The sequence below is a fragment of the Montipora capricornis genome, chromosome 6 (assembly GCF_036669925.1).
Source record: "Montipora capricornis isolate CH-2021 chromosome 6, ASM3666992v2, whole genome shotgun sequence".
In the NCBI taxonomy this organism is placed as follows: Eukaryota; Metazoa; Cnidaria; class Anthozoa; order Scleractinia; family Acroporidae; genus Montipora; species Montipora capricornis.
In genome coordinates, this window is record NC_090888.1 from 67457396 (window position 1) to 67473471 (window position 16076).

The following is a 16076-nucleotide window of genomic DNA, read 5'->3' on the forward strand; positions in this document are numbered from 1 at the left end:
AACGTAGTGATGTCTTTTTGTTTACAAAAGCAAAAGGGCTCCTACAAAAGTCCTTTCGTATAACTATAAAGTAAAAATGTACGATAAATAAACTCTGCAAAGTTCAGAATATTTTGGTCATTCCAATTTATAAACGCTACATCTGGGAACAGCAAGATCTTACTTGATCTTAGATTGGAGGACGGCCTGTAGGGAGTGAAGTTCAGAAAGATAACTAGGGGCAAAGCCCCTCAGCCGGAGCTTTAAATATTATAAGTAGTATCTTGAAGATTATCCTATAATTCACAGTTAACCAATGTAAGTCCTGAAGGACAGGAGATATGTGATCAAACTTCTTTGTCCTTGTTACTAAGCGGGCTCCTGAATTCTGAATTCTCTGTAGCTTTTCAATTTGTGTTGAAGGAAGGCAATAAAGTAGTTCATTGCCACTTTCTAACTTAGAAGTGACAAAGGCATGCACTAATCTTTCAGCACCAGATTGATTAAGATATTTACGTATTCTACCAGTGTTCCGTATAGAAAGCGATGCTGATTTACAAATGTTATTTACATAAGCAGAAAAATTCAGATGCCTATCTAAAACTACTCCTACAATAGATTGCGAACTGAATTGACGGATTGAACTACAATTCCATTTACTTCTATGCCTTGTAATACTTCCGTCTTTGTAAACCTTTAGGAGAAATGAACACCCTCAGTCTTGCCAGGATTGCAAATCAGAGCATTATTGCTCACCAAGTAATTATGACATCCCTGATGCAGAGTTCAGACAAATTTTGCTAATGGGGTAGCACGGTCTTCACCAGACTGCATCCGTAAGTAAAGTTGGGTGTCATCCGCATAAATCATACAGTCTATATTGTGGCTATTGATAACCTCCTCCAACGGAGAAAAATACAAGGAGAATAGCATCTGCCCCAAGACCGAGCCTTGCGGCACACCAAAAGCCAGAGGTTTACTGGAAGATACTCCATTTTTCACAGCAACTGACTGATACCGGCCTGTTAGGTAGGAAAGAAACTAGTCCAAGATAGTACCACCAAATCCATAGCGGTGACAGAGTCGATCAAGTAGGCGGGAGTGGTCGAAGGTTGAAGACAGGTCTAACAACACCAAAATCAGCTGTTGCCTTGAGTCGATAGATACAAGGATGTCATTAACCACTCGGAGAAGGGCCGTCTCCGTACTACAGAACTGTCCGTAGGCAGATTGCATTTTTTGCCAGCAGGCCCTCCTTAACAAGATAGTTTAGAGTTTGAATGGCCACAACTCGTTCCATTAGTTTTGATAAGAATGCAATGTTGGTGACTGGACAGTAAGAGGCAAAGGCCTGCCAATCCTTTGCAGGTTTCTTAAAAAAAGGATGTACCACACCCTCTTTTAGCGGGCTAGGGAAAACCCCTGAGGCAAAAGACGAATTCATGATGTTTGTGATGGGGTGGCCAGTAAATCAATGTGTTGAAGTTCACTAAGCGTGTTGGAATTGGGTCTAGAAGGCATGACTTTGCAGTTGACTTAAGTACCATTACAGTTATGAAACACTTGAAAACAGCAGAAAACTAATTGAATGAACTTTTACAAGACACTTCCTAAGGTGGTATAGCATGTTTCATCATTGACCTAGTTGAGCAGGACAGACTTTCACGCAGCTTCTTAATCTTGTCATTGAAATGTCTGCTAAATGACTCTACAAGTTCGGGTGGAGACACATGAGATGGAAGTGGGCTGATGGACTTCACTTTGAATAGCCCATCAATCATTCGGAACAACCCATTACTATTAGATTTTTCTATCTTGTTGCTGTAATAGTCCGTTTTTGCTTTATCTAAAGCAACGTTATATGGTAGGCATTTTTCCGATAAAGTTGACGGTGAATTTCTAGGCCCAATGAAGATATTTCCAGTTCTGTCTTGTCAATTTTTTCTTATCTTATTTCCTTTTACCAACATAACTGCTAAAAATCTAGTATTTAGTGACCCTTCGCCCTCAAGGGCCACGGGTCAATAGTTTTAGTATCACCCAACTAGTCGGACAGAAAAGCCAATAATAAAGTTAGCAAATGCAAATTGAAGAAATATTTATTTGGGAATAAAACGAAAGAAAGCGTCACGCTTTTCGCTACTCTAGGACTATTACTAATAGTCCTCTTGTTGCGTAGCCAATCAAAATGCGGGATTTGCATTAGTCTACTAGTTGGGTGATACTAATTGAGATTATCTCACGTGAGAAAAATAACTACATGATCACTCTGCCTCATAACTTGTAGGAAAAACTGGTAACGTTAATGGCAACGGAGGTTACTCAATAGTGGTGACTCTCATATCATCTGTGTTGCTATGAGGCCAATTTTTGCCGCTTACATCGATCAGGAACCAATAACAAAACGTATAAACAGTTTAGCTACATGTTTGCTTGGTGGCGAGCAAACAAGCTTTCAATCATCGACTCAGTATCCCCCGTTCTGCTTGTACTGTCGCTGGGATTTTCTTCAAGGGATAGGAGAATCAATAACAGCCAGTACAGGCTTGAAGAGAATCCAGGCTTATCAGCTGGGGTCGGCCACTTCATGAAATCCAGGTTGCTTTGTGGAGTCTTGCATGAATGATATGTGAGCATCGTTATCGGTCAGATCAACTCCCCGATGAATACTTTGCCCACATACCATGTATCATCGGACAGAGCAGCAGTCTCCAGCGACAGGGGCGACCTCTACGTCCTCCGGACATTCTTTGAGCATGTGCTGCTTCCACAAGCAAGGCAATTCTGGATTGAATCTGCCATTTGTGAAGCACTGCTGTCAGTGACATGATGTTTTTCTTGTGATGACCTACCCACGAAAGATCAGAAAGATGGCTGTAACAGCGTGAACAGATATTGTACCTGGTAAAGGTTTCAGCTCTCCAAATCTCTCCATTTCTAATTGAGCTGCACTACAGGTCTCCTTGGAAACAAAGCAGAAAGCAACCGAGCTTGAAGACGAGCCTCAAACACCATCACAGGGACCTTTGCCATGGCCAGCTTCAAAGAAGTTCCAAGATGCGTTGACTCCAAATGGCTCTTTGTGATGACTTAGCCAGAAAAATATGGTTTTATTTCGGTATTGAGAGCTGGGACTGTCGGTGAAGTAATGAATGTGCTTAATTGAACTTGTATTTGGGCGCTTGTTTTGGGTGCCATTTGTCTAAGAGCGGGGAACTTGTATCAATTTGCGAAAATAAGGTAACCTATGGATTAGTAAGTACTTTCAATGGCAGGAATCCAACCAATCAGTATCACTTGAACTCTTGGAATCATTTCCTTGCCCTGAACATGTCCCCTGCTGTGTGGAGTCTTTAAGGTGGTGAAGGGTACATTTGTATGAAGTAAAGACAGTGTATTTACCTTCGTAAATATGTCGAAAAAACGTAAATTGGAGCTTAAGAAAGAGCTCCTTCGTTGAAATCTCTGTGCCACGTGTGTCTTACAGAGAGCAGTAGTAACAGAAAGAGATATTTTGCAATGCAAAATTGTGTCATATAGCGTTCCATCTATTGTGTAACCTCAAAACTGTTCTATTTTTGTCATAACAATGAGGTGTTTGTTTGTTTGTTCTGAACATTTTTTTCAATACTTGGTAACAGAAGTTATTGGTAACGCTCCGTAACGGAGGTTATTATTTTAATTCTTCCGAGTCGTTATTTCTCAAAAGAATCGTTCAAAAGTAATGATTTCCTATGGAACATTACAAAATAATTAGGATAGTACGCACACTCTCATTAGTCAATAGCTGTGTTTAGGTGAGAGTATGGAGACACGTCTGTGATATCACACGAATTTTGATTGGTTATGTATTGTCAGACGCGCGTTTGATTGGTTGGTAGGAAATATGAGCCTGTGTCAAGAAAATCTGTTTCAATCAAGAACTTTAAAAACCAGCTTTTTCCTTCATTTGTTGAATTATCTTTGAGAAATGTTTTATAAAAGCGTTACAGGTTTCTTTTTTCGTGTTTACTTAGCCTCATCTAAACACTCGGGGGAGTTGGAAGAATTCTCGACAGTTATGCAAACCCTCGACTGCATCTGGGGTTTGCATAGCTGTCTCGAATTCTCCCAACTCCCCCTCTTGCTTAGATGAGGCTATGGTAACACGGAAAACGTCCTCTATTCCTTTAAACAGTAATTGGAGTTATCAAGTGAACAAGCGGTCATTCTGAAGCTTGCGGGGATATAAAGAAAGTGAATTTTCAATTAAACGACATAGCGGTGGAAATTTCAACCGCAAGGAGACATCAAGTTGCCTAGTGGTTTCTAAGAAAGCAACCCGGGGATGAATTTGAGGTCACCGACAACCGAAGACACATTAGGATGGCACAGTCGGTTAGTGCGCGACCTTTGTGCAAGAGGTCCTGAGTTCGATTCCCAGATCTCGCATCCTTGTTTTGATTTCTTTCCTTTCCGTGTAGCTAATTAGCTTTAAATACCTGTAAAACGGAGCACTGATGGAGAAGGGGGAGTAAAATGAGCGCACCGTTGACCTCAGGTTTGCCAGTTGAATTACTGTTACGAGTTATCGACGTTAAATATGGAGCGGGGTGCAATTTAGTTCCAGCTGGTTGAAAAGACTAAAGAAAAAAAACGAGAACTTAACTGAAACAGAAACCGAAAGCCCTTCTTCGTTGAAAAGTAACTAAAATCTCCAAAGCCCGTGTGTCTGGAAATCCTCGGCTAAACGACAAAAAGAAAGAATTCCAAAACGAAGACCAACTGTTAGGTTAATTTAACAAGATCAAAAGGTGCAAAAACGAAAAGTTCATAGAATCCTTCTTAACATAGTGAATTATCCAAAATGACAGTGTTAATGTTGCGTTTATTTTCTTTGTAGATTCCCTGGGTGAGGTAGATTTGATAAAGATCATGTTACCCCTTCTCTTACTAACTTTTTCTCTCTTGGAGCTTTCTCCGCAAACCAACGCGAGATTTTTGCCTTACTGGTCGAAAAGAAACCACTCAGATTCGTCATTTCATGTACCCTTCTCTGCACTCGCACTGGAAGGCTCCAAAAGGACATCTCCAAAGATGCCGTACTACACAGACTTGGCAAAGAATTTTTCTTTAGATTATCGCTGCGAAAAAGGACTGGCGGTCTCAATTGCTTGGCATACCTACTCGCCTTACACTATCCTTTATCAAACCAGAAATAAAGGAATCCCTGGTTTGACCGTAGATGGAATGTTCTCTGGGATTCTAAAGGCTGCTTTGTCAAGCTGTTGCCACAAAGAAACTAAAGTTTTGTTTGGTAAATTTCTGAAGTCTCTGCGGAATGCTGAGAATCATATTGAAGACGACACCTTTGATTTCACGTTTCCACTTTATGGATATGATTCATCTGCCAACTCGTTTAGGTAAGACGATGTAAATTTCTTGAAAACGCAGTGCTAAAGTATTTCACGCTAAAAACTCAAACACGCGTATACGCAAGCAAAAAAACAAGTGTCTACAGAATTGGGCTTTTACTTCGTGTAGAAGACAAACATGACGTAAAACAATAGAACAAAAATCGTGAATTAATACCTAATCAGAATTCTAAATCCCTAAAGACCCCTAGAGCTTTTGTTACGTCATGTGCCTCTTCTACACGAAGTAAAAACCCAGAATTGACGCAGGTGTAGATAAAAGAGAGAGAGTAGGTGTTTGCGCTTGCCCTTTAAACTGTACTAATGCAATCCCCAGTCCCTAAACCAAATTAAACGGAGAAAATCACGCATGCGCAGTCTCTTGAAGAAAACTCTGCTTCCGGTTGAATAACTGCGCGTGCGTGAACGGTCTTCTGAGTATGCGTGGAAAGGCAATTTTTAGAAATATGGCTTCTTCATCTAACGTAAAGCATTTCCACGACGCATGGGACTACGCTCTCGAGAGGTTAGGAAAGCTGAACTCTTCCGAAAAAAAGCTCATTATGAGGCTTTAAAGAATATAATATACAATTCGCAGGGGTCAATAGCTTCTGAAGCATAAAACTCGACAAACAATTTTCAATTTTCCCTCAAAAACTAACATCCGGTTAAATGGCAGGAAATGAAACCCTTTTTCCAACAGCCAATCAAAATATGGTCTTTCTTGGATTTGTCCAGAGTCTTTCTTTCCCAGCCGCTGGTTAAGAGGACGATGAATCTGGGAACGAGGTTGGTTTTTAGTGGACAGCACATCTATGATCTCACTTTACAATCATCTTCGACCCCGTAAAAGGAAGTGCCGTGATAGTTCCCAGAGTTGCCTCAGCCAGGAAATTCATAAACCTCATGTAAAATAAGTGCTCCCATCTAAAGAACGCAAAGGCAAAAAGTTTTATCCCAGGAAGAAGGCTCCATTTTTCGTGAGACAAAATAAAATTGACCATAAGATCAATAACATCATCGTTACTTCCGTGGGATCAGTTTTCTGTACGTTTGTTTAGTTATCTAACAACAGAGCGCAGCAATGTTGCGCCATTGATGGGTTCCATTCCCAGACTTGGGTTGTGGTTGTGGGTCGAATTTGTTGGTTCTCTGTTCTGCTTCGAGAGGGATTTTTCGACCGGGTTCACCGGTTTTTCCATCTCCTTAAAACCAACCTATAATTTGATATGAGTTGAGTTGAATTAATTTGCTTTGATTAGCGTACAGTGTCCAATGCATGCCAATGCTAAATACACTTGGCACGTAAATAAGTATTATTATTATTATTATTATTATTATTATTAATATTACTATTATTATTATTATTATTATTATTATTGCGTAAGAGGAGCTCTGTTACCCCACTATTAATTGGGTCATAAAAGGCAAAGAAACGCAAATTTTTAAATCGTTGACTTTTCTTTTCATTCCCAAGGGACCGGCCATTCATTGGCGTAGTTACTGCACCTCGTGTCATCCTTTTGGTTCACAATGAACAACAAGACAAAACCAGGACTCACATTCTGATCTCAACGATCGCCAATGCCTGGCCAATGCTGGTTTTCATTTTAGTTACAGCCTCACTGTCAGGAATTGTCATTTGGTTCTTGGTGAGTTTCATTACCTTTTGAAACTTGGGTGCGTTCTTATCGTTGAATTTGCATCTTATTTTGGGAATTCAATGATAGTCCCGGAATTTCTGTTCGCTCACTTTTTCAGAGGCAACTTCTCCGACTCCTTTATTTCCGAAACACAACCCGTGGTCATAATACGTGGCTATTTTAAGAAAGGCACCTGATTGGTTAGTTGTAATTGATCATTGACTGCGCGACCGTTATTGACCATTGACTGCTAGACCATGGGCGCGAGACCAAAATAACTTTCACAGCATGCCTCAAAGCTCAAGAAAGATTAAAAAAAATTATCATGGGGTTGGGGATGTGTTCTATTTCAAATTTCCAGTACTTTTTCATTATGTGAGTCCTTAAATTGGTGATAAAAACCTGCATCGAGTATAGTAAATGTATTGAATTTGATGATTATGGTGTTTTGCTGTTGCCAGGACCACAGCAGTAACCCGGAAGATTTTCCACCACCATTTCTTCGAGGATCATGGGAAGGCTTCTGGTGGGCTTTGGGTACCATGACAACAGTGGGGTATGGAAACGTTCTCTTAGAGTTCGTATTCAGGGAGGGTCTTAATTGGTGCGTTAAAAATCTGTGGACTACTTGGCTAAATGGAAGTTTCAGAGACTAAGTTCTTTTGTCACTGTTACGAATATATAGCCTGTAGGACAAAGTCTACAATCATGCGCCATTTTAAGGCCCCCAAGCGATTAACTTGCTGATTGTGATGGAATGAACCAATTGAATTGACTGGATGGCCATTTCACTCTGCTCACCAGCATTTAATGCGCTGTTATGTATGTTTGTCACTCACAGGTATGGTGACCGATCGCCAAAGTCACCTCTGGGCCGCGTGTTTTGCATCTTATGCATTATCACTGGTGTTGTCATCGTCTCAATATTTTCAGCCCTCGTTACCACCTCTTTGTTTGCCAGCACAGCGCAGAACTTCAAAATCCACGGCTCAAAGGTAACTCTGCAAGTCAGTTGTTGTGCTAAATCGCTATAAAAACGCCTTTTCAGAACAACTCAGAGGATTCGGCAAATTGCGGTTACGGAGACGTCACTGGTACGTTTCTGAAATACACTGTAAAACGATCATATTCTCCCTACCAATGAGGACCATTTTGCAGTCTACTGACCTCGCGGGTTTTTTTTATGTTAGATGCGGTATTGCCCCGTGGTTTAATTTCCTCGGTACTTCTTTCATCGTAGATTGGGGCTGTCAACGGAAGCGAAGAGTTCAAGCTTGGGGTCACTATGAACGCGGACATGAAAGGTAATCACCGGGGTAATTTGAAACTGTGAGAATGTGAGAATATGAGTTTCAGTCATCACAGAGATAAAGTATAATAATAATAATAATAATAATAATAATAATAATGATAATAATAATAATAATAATAATAATAATAATAATAATAATAGCTTTATTGACGTCTTAAGATTGTTTAGGTAAAATAAAATAGGGATGCAGGATGTTTGGGGGAAAAATTAAGTGGATACCGGATATTTAAAGAAGAGATCACGGGATACGGAGGCTCAAAATTGTCATTTTTTAAAACAATAAAGTAGGTTCGTTGGTCAATATAGAAGGCGTAAAAGGTGAAAATTTTCCACCATATCTACCAATATCGGTCTCTCCAGAGAACGCGTTCAAGAAAAACCCTCCCAATCAGGGATCCGATGACGTCATTAGAAGTAACTGGTATTATAGGGATACAAACCACGGGGCTCAACGTTAACGGGATACGGGATATTTACGCCAAAGATAAATGGCGTACGGGACACTAAGGCTCCCCTTCCCCTAATGAGACCTCAATGTTGGTTTTTGAGGAGAAGGGAAAACCGGAGTACCTGGGGAAAAACCTCTCCGAGCAGAGTAGAGAACAAACAAACTCGTTCCATATATGGCACCGGGAATCGATCCCGGAGCGAGTGCTGTAACCACTGCGCTATCCCTGCCCCACGATCTTTACATTCGTACATCAACGGAAGCTTCATCGATCTGTGGCTAGATTGTTTGCATTAATTTATAAGGGAGTGATCAGTGCCGGCTGTTACACAAGAAAATAGTGCTCAATAATCGAGTGTAGGTCCCAGGCGATCTGCTTGAGGGCCAATGGACTGTTTTCATAAAGTGATATAACTTCGGTCATGTTGATGTACGCGGCTAATCCTTGGCGACTTGAACACTCTTGCATCCAAACTTCCGAGTAAGGCTGCGTCTTTTCTGTTGTAACCCCATCCTGGCCCTCGTTAGTTGATGAAAAAATGATCTGAAAAGACGTTGAATGCCAAAAACCCTTTCGCGTTTATTTCTCTGAGACTTGGCATTCTGTTATAACTATTTTTCGTTCCGCTTAAACAGGAAAATGCAGCATTTTAAATAACCTTTAAAAGAACAGAATACAACAAGAGACAAGTATTCTTCTCTCTGTTTCCATTGTAACCATCAACAAAGCTTTCTATTAGGGTTTCTAAACTATTTATTTAAGTCCTTCCCGCTGATATATTTATACCACGCGATCTTATCGCCAGTACCTGTCTTCGATCATTAGTCCACATTGAAGACGGTTGCGTTACAATCCCTGCGTGTTATTGATTACCGCCCGGTAGTATCTCCTTCTGGTGTATATCTGACTGCGCAAAGGTGAATGTCAATCACTCCCACCTTGAGTACTTCAACTAAATATCTCAAAGTTCCTTTGGATTTCCTTTTCAGTTTTTCCGCACGTGATGAAAATGACGCAAGCTCTCCTGACGCACGAAATCGATGGAGCATTGGTTGATAACTACGTTTTAACCCATTCTCTTAACCTCATTCAAGAAGCACCAATCAGGATCGAAAGATACGTAGATCATCAAATCACCTACGGAGTGGTATTGGCAAAGAATTCCTCAAAGCTTGAAAAGTGTGTTCGAAAGTTCCTGCGCAATCATCCCCAAGAGGCGTTTGAGATAATAGCCTCAAACCTTGTCCCTCTCAAGGTAAGGTTGCAACTATTACGATTTCTTTTAAATGCTTGGGCAAATAGATCACAGTTATATTTACACGTCATTTGGGCGGCCATGTTGTTGCCCTTAGCAAAGAAACCGCGGCCAAGCTGGTTTCTTTTAAGAAATCCTCGTGAAATTGTATTCCTCTCCGAGGAAACGATTTCTTTTGTTCGATTTGAACATAGTTCATAGAGGACTCGTTTTAAAACTCTGGAAACTTCAAAATCGAGAACGGTGACATCGCGCTTCATGTGATTCGTGACATGACCATATACAATGTTTTGTCTTCGGTTCACAACTGAGTTTTGAATAAATTAATCGAAACTTTTGATTGGCTGCTTTTTAGAAAAAGGGTGGTTTGTGCATGGTCAGTGCAAAGACAGCGAAGAAAAACATAAAACAAAGAAACTCGTCGAGTTTCATAACCATCTCCATATACAGACCTAATCGGCTAACTCAATGGTGTACCCAATTCAAAACCTTTAGGAATAAAACGTTTTGTTCCAAGTGTTGGGTACCACATTGAGTTAACCGATTAGGTCTATTAACAATGATTTAAGGCACTAGTTCAGTGTTAAACGTAATCTTAAGTTATCACTTTAGCTACTCACAAAACATGCTGACACCGCAGTTAGCCAATCGTACATGTAGCCTGCGCTAAAGCGAGGGAAAGCGCGGGAAAGCACGAGCGAGCAAGTCATGTGATTCACGCCTTGTTTGCTTTCACCTGTGATTGGCTGAGAATGCAACGCGACGTTTTGAAGCCAATCACACTCACTCGAAAACAGCTCTAATGCTGTGGGCCAGATAGTTTAAAATCGTGTAGTGGCATAGTCGTTTCCGCTCTGACAATCAAAAACTCCACAAACACCCCAAATACATACTGCAATATTTATTTCCATGTTATTTTCAGAACCCAACCGACGATGAAAATCAACAGTTAAAGGCAGCAGAAGAACTATTTTATCAAGAAGAGATTTTTGAACTGGTTATGTATGTTGGTCTGGGCGTTGCCGTGGCATTCTTTTTAATTGGCATTTTGTGGGAATTTATTTGCCGACGCCGTAAGCTACGTAAGTTGTTCTCAATGAAGTGATTTATTTAGCGATCCATCGTGACTCGGGGATACTCGGAAGAAATCCGAGTGCTCTTTTGCAGGAGTAGAACCTACGATCTTCCGATTGGTAGTTGGAACGCTCCATCACTGAGCTATAGGAGACCCACAGGAGCTAGGACTCGGGGATACTCGGAAAAATCCGAGTGCTCCTTTGCAGAAGTCGAACCTACAGCTTCGTAATCTACGAGTCTCCTATAGCTCAGGTATAGAGCATCCGCACTAGTAATCGGAAGGTCGAGGCCTACATGTGTAGCTCTGCCATGCATGTTGTCGTTTCCATAGACAAGAGAATTTCCTCCACACTGTCTGTCTACCACCCAGAGGCCGGTTGCTCGAAGGCTGGTTAACGCTAACCGTTGCTTAAGAGGTATCAAAACATATAGGTTTTCAAGGTATTTAGCGCTGGTTAGCGCTAACCATGCTTGCAGCAACCCGGGCCAGGTGTATAAATGGGTACCGGCAATATACCGCTGGCTAATAATTCTCCCACTTGCTTCATGCTACGACAAAACCGGGATAAGCACCGGCCGTATGGCCCTAGTTGGCTTGAGCGTGACTTTACCTTACCTACGTAAGTTCGAATTATGCAAAGAAGCATTCGGAGTTTTCCCCACCATAGATACTGAAATAAATCTCATTTCATTCACCGAAATTTTATGTTAACTTGCACCTAGGTCTGAAGCAAATACATAATCCCTTTACTATTTCAAGTTTAAATTTCTTTTTGCAGCGAGCACCGGTAAGGAGCTTGCTATTCTTGACATTTGAGATCCCTGTGCCTTAGATACCAGGCCCCAGTTGTTCGATGGGTGGATAGTGCTATCCACCGGATAAATCACTATCCAACGGATAAACACTATTAAAACCAATTGAGTTATCCAGTGGATAGCACTATTCACCCTTCAAACAACTGGGCCCAGGACAAAAGTAGATTTCAGAAATTCAGTAGACGAGCTCACAATACACATTCCCAGCAGTTTTCATGTGTTTCGTTTCTTATTTCGTATTATCTTACTGTTATATCAGTTTCCATCTTCCGCTTGCGTAACAATATCTTTTCTTATTATTGGTAAATTTCTTGATTCCTATAGACACGTACTTTCTACAATACAGTGATAATTTATATTTTTTAACAAATAAACGACATTTCCATCACGTTAAAGTAACTGATTCTATTCCCTCAGCAATATTCACTTTCTTTTTAAAAATTGCCGGCCTGGTCTAAAACACAGGTCAATAACCCAAAACCCCCAATTTGGCTAACTCTAGGCCTGAAGCTGGTATTTAGGCCTGGGGTTAGCCAAATTAAGGGTTTGGGGTTACTTTCAAACAGTGACCTGCAATGAGTTACCCATGAAAAGTGACCGGTGCTTTAGACCCGCCGGAAATTGCTAGTTTAAAAAGAATCCTGCTTTATTTGCAATTGCTCTGTCTCCGATATTCATTCCTGAAGTCTGATACATCTTACTTGTGAATAAGTCACAGCTTTGTACTAAATGAAGAGGTGAACGGAGATCATTGCAGAATTATAATGATTTCGCTTCTCTCTTTCAGGAAACCAGCGAATGCAGTTTGCTCCGACAGAGACGTACTCAATAAACGATGACGAAGTTAAACTTCATCCTTGCGACAACAGCAGTCGCGACAAACTCGATGACATGATAGCAGAATATGAACTGTTTTACGACCGCTGGATAGAAGGATTGAAGAAATTGCGTGACAAAGAATCAGCCGCCGACGGAGCTTCAAAGCGTTGCATTGCGGGGAATGGTAACGCAGACATAGTTTCGTCACCATGACCCAAGTACTTCATAAAGTAGTCGTTTGATATGCACTGCGAGCACTCTGGTATACATAAGTAAATTGACTATCATCCCAAACGAACCAAGACATGTTTTCCAACGTTTTTCGCAAGATTACTGAGGTTTTAATTACTACTGTTGTTTGTTTCCGTTTTACAAGTAGAAAACGTCGTTTGAAGTCTTTTTTTGCCACTTTTTGTTCTCATTTATTTACTACTTATAAAATAGTCACGTTCCAGAACTATAAAGGCCCTTTCAAACGTCGCATTTCACATGTGCCGAATCTAATGCAAATGAGCGAAAACAATAGATTTTTCGCATTTGCATTAGATTCGGCACATGACTTGTGAAATACGGCCTTTAAAACTGGCCTTAAATGGCTTTTTATATTAAGTCATTCAGAATGCACGGATTAAAAAATATTCGGATAAGTGTGGACGGGGCTCTAGTAAGCGAGCTCAGCCGGAGCAAAAATTCGTTAATGCTGACAAAAGATTTCAAGAAGGGGCCGTAAGTGAGGCCATTTGTTGAGGAAGGACGACGGCGAAGGATGAACTTCAAGTTAAGACTTATTACAAGCCTTTTGTAGAAAACCTGAGTAATAAAAGCCAGTAGAAATCACTTGTACATAAAGAAAACGGTTTGACTGATAAAATACGGATACCAACGAATGCGTTCATTGAAGTTTCTCACTGATTTGATCAGTCGCAAAGGAGGGTCTCTGCCATGTTTTTTGACGGAGGAAGTAATGTTGGAGATTTTGCGTGCGACAGGCTCCCACGGTTTTTCAATCGGTTTTCGGGAATCGGACACATGAAATAGTGGAAATGGGTGAAGTAAAGCAAAAGGGAACCTACATGGATCCGTATCGGAAACGTGACCCTCTACTTTCATGGAGAGATTGTAGGGAGAGAACCTCAACAACATAATTCTGACTCTCATCAAAAACACCCAGTGTTCGTTATATCGAGATATAATTAATAATTACTATATAGATACTGATGAAATACCAGGATTTCTCTTTTTACTAAAAATCATGCCTCGGTTGTTCAAAAGGTGGATAACGCTATCCACCGGATGAATCGCTATCCAGTGGATAAACAATAGCAAAACCAATTGAGTTATCCAGTGGATAGTGATTTATCCAAGGGATAGCGCTATCCACCCTTCGAACAACTGCCGCCATATCTTTACCGCGCGCAGTGAACATATCTTTTTTATCTTTCACATGTGAGAATATAGGTGTCGTCATTGTAACGAACACGATTAGCCAATAAAACGGGAGCTTCCTCTTCATTGTAAGATACTTTTGTGCTTTAATATAATTTCTCTACTACATTAACATTTTGATTTGTTTTCATAACTTTCATATTTTGTTTCTTGTTACACAACATGTGTGTTTTAGCGGTAGGTGACCACTATTTAATCATTTTGAAAATGAGTAAAACAAATTGTTTTAAATCAAGACATTTCATCAATATCTATATAATCAACAGAACATTAAATGGCTGCTTGGGGATACAAGTTTTATCTTCTCGTACTTCAGCATTCGAAGATAAAACGGCGTATCCCCGCGTGGCCATGTAATATCCTTGTTTTTTCATGTGTTACGTTGCGCTACCCAGCATTTTAGGATCTGAACGATTACTTCTTCCTAGTATGTTTCACTTGTTTTTAAAACGCGGAGGGCAAATTTCAGTGGAAGTGGCTGCCAAACGGAGAAAGAAGGGCTTTGGACTGGAAATTCCGGCTACTTATAGCTTCTACCACGAGAAGCCTTCAAAAATAACGACGTTGATGGAAGTAATAAGAGAAAGAAGATGGAGTGGATCTGAAGATGTATCGATAGTGTCAGTATTTTCATTTATAATGAGCTGTTACTGTAACTGTGAAGTTGTTCTAGCTTAGTTGCAGGATTTAAGGATTTTCATCCTTGTTCTGGTTCATACATTTTACTGCAACTTTGCCCGGGCTAATTAAAGAGTATCGTTCGCTATACCGAGGACTTCGTTATATAGAGGCTCGTTAAATCGAGGTTCTACTGTATGGTCGCAATTAAAATAATTAACATTGGGCACAGGGATTCGCTCTCTTGTCATGATAAAAACTTCTATTTGGGATCTCAAGCCGGCGCAGGATTTTTTGAACGACAGTCTAACTGTTAACAGAAGAAGGATTTTCGAAATTCAATGCTGAAAAGTGCTTATGCTCAAACTTGGACTTTGAATATTCAAAATGTAAATCTCGAAAATATGAAAAATGCAAATGCTTGATTTCACGAAACCTTGCCTCGGTCTTGTTGAAGACCAACGATGACGGATCATTGTACTTTCATTGTTCACTAAAGATCGATGATATTTATTTACGAGACTAAGTATCAGTAGCCCATTTCCAAGTAGTTCTAAATGTAATGCGAGCTCTCTATCAGAAGCAGAACAGGATTAACGGAGGAAACACTATAACTTCTCTAACTATATACTAAGATAAGTATGCTCCAATGTTCAGGCGTACGAACCGAAATTTAACATTATTCACCCCTAGACACTTTCTATAAGCTGGAAGAAAGCAGTCACTCCACTGAATTGAGCCATAGCAAAGCAGAAAGTTAGGCCTCCATACGCGAAGAATTTCCCGCCAAGGCCATGCCGTACATCACTGGGTGCTTGATTGTGCGCTCACCTCTGAGTCCCGGATGATCCTTGATCAGCTCTAAGTGCGCAGTTATCATGAAACTATCAAAAAATGCGCCATCTATCTCCGACTTTAGCAAAGCTGCCGTTATGTTGTATACATGTGGAAAGACTGAAAAAAGATAGATAAAGAGTTTTCATTAAACGAAATGCCAATTTTTCAATAAACGTAGATTCCCTGACTCCGCTGTCACCACAGGCAAACATCGTGGCCAAGAAATCGATCGAGGAACCGCACTACAAACGTCACAGAGAGAAGAAACCAACAGAATTCCATTCACCCTCACCAACCATCCACAAAACCTTGCAGTCAAAAATGTAATTCTCAAAAACTTTAAAATTTTGCGCAGTGATCCCGAAACTAAACATATATTTCCTCTACCACCACTCATTTCATTCAAACGCGACAAAAACATAGGTAACTTTC

At 40.5% G+C, this 16076-nt stretch overlaps 1 protein-coding gene across 4 annotated transcripts in view; it reads left to right on the forward strand.

The window, feature by feature from the left end:
• LOC138052977 (uncharacterized) overlaps positions 1-14273 on the forward strand; it is a 31096-nt gene extending 16823 nt beyond the window's left edge. For 3 of the 4 annotated variants that reach the window (XM_068899614.1, XM_068899617.1, XM_068899615.1), the window contains 8 exons: positions 4862-5381; positions 6850-7024; positions 7477-7571; positions 7857-8010; positions 8256-8319; positions 9766-10031; positions 10954-11113; positions 12712-14273. In XM_068899614.1, coding sequence (XP_068755715.1) covers positions 4894-5381; positions 6850-7024; positions 7477-7571; positions 7857-8010; positions 8256-8319; positions 9766-10031; positions 10954-11113; positions 12712-12956 — 1647 coding nt within the window. In that variant the 5' untranslated portion in view covers positions 4862-4893 and the 3' untranslated portion in view covers positions 12957-14273. Of the gene's footprint in view, positions 1-2272; positions 4357-4861; positions 5382-6849; positions 7025-7476; positions 7572-7856; positions 8011-8255; positions 8320-9765; positions 10032-10953; positions 11114-12711 lie in introns of those variants that run through there. The other variant, XM_068899616.1, reaches the window with a different exon arrangement.
• The last annotated feature ends 1803 nt before the right edge of the window (positions 14274-16076 follow it).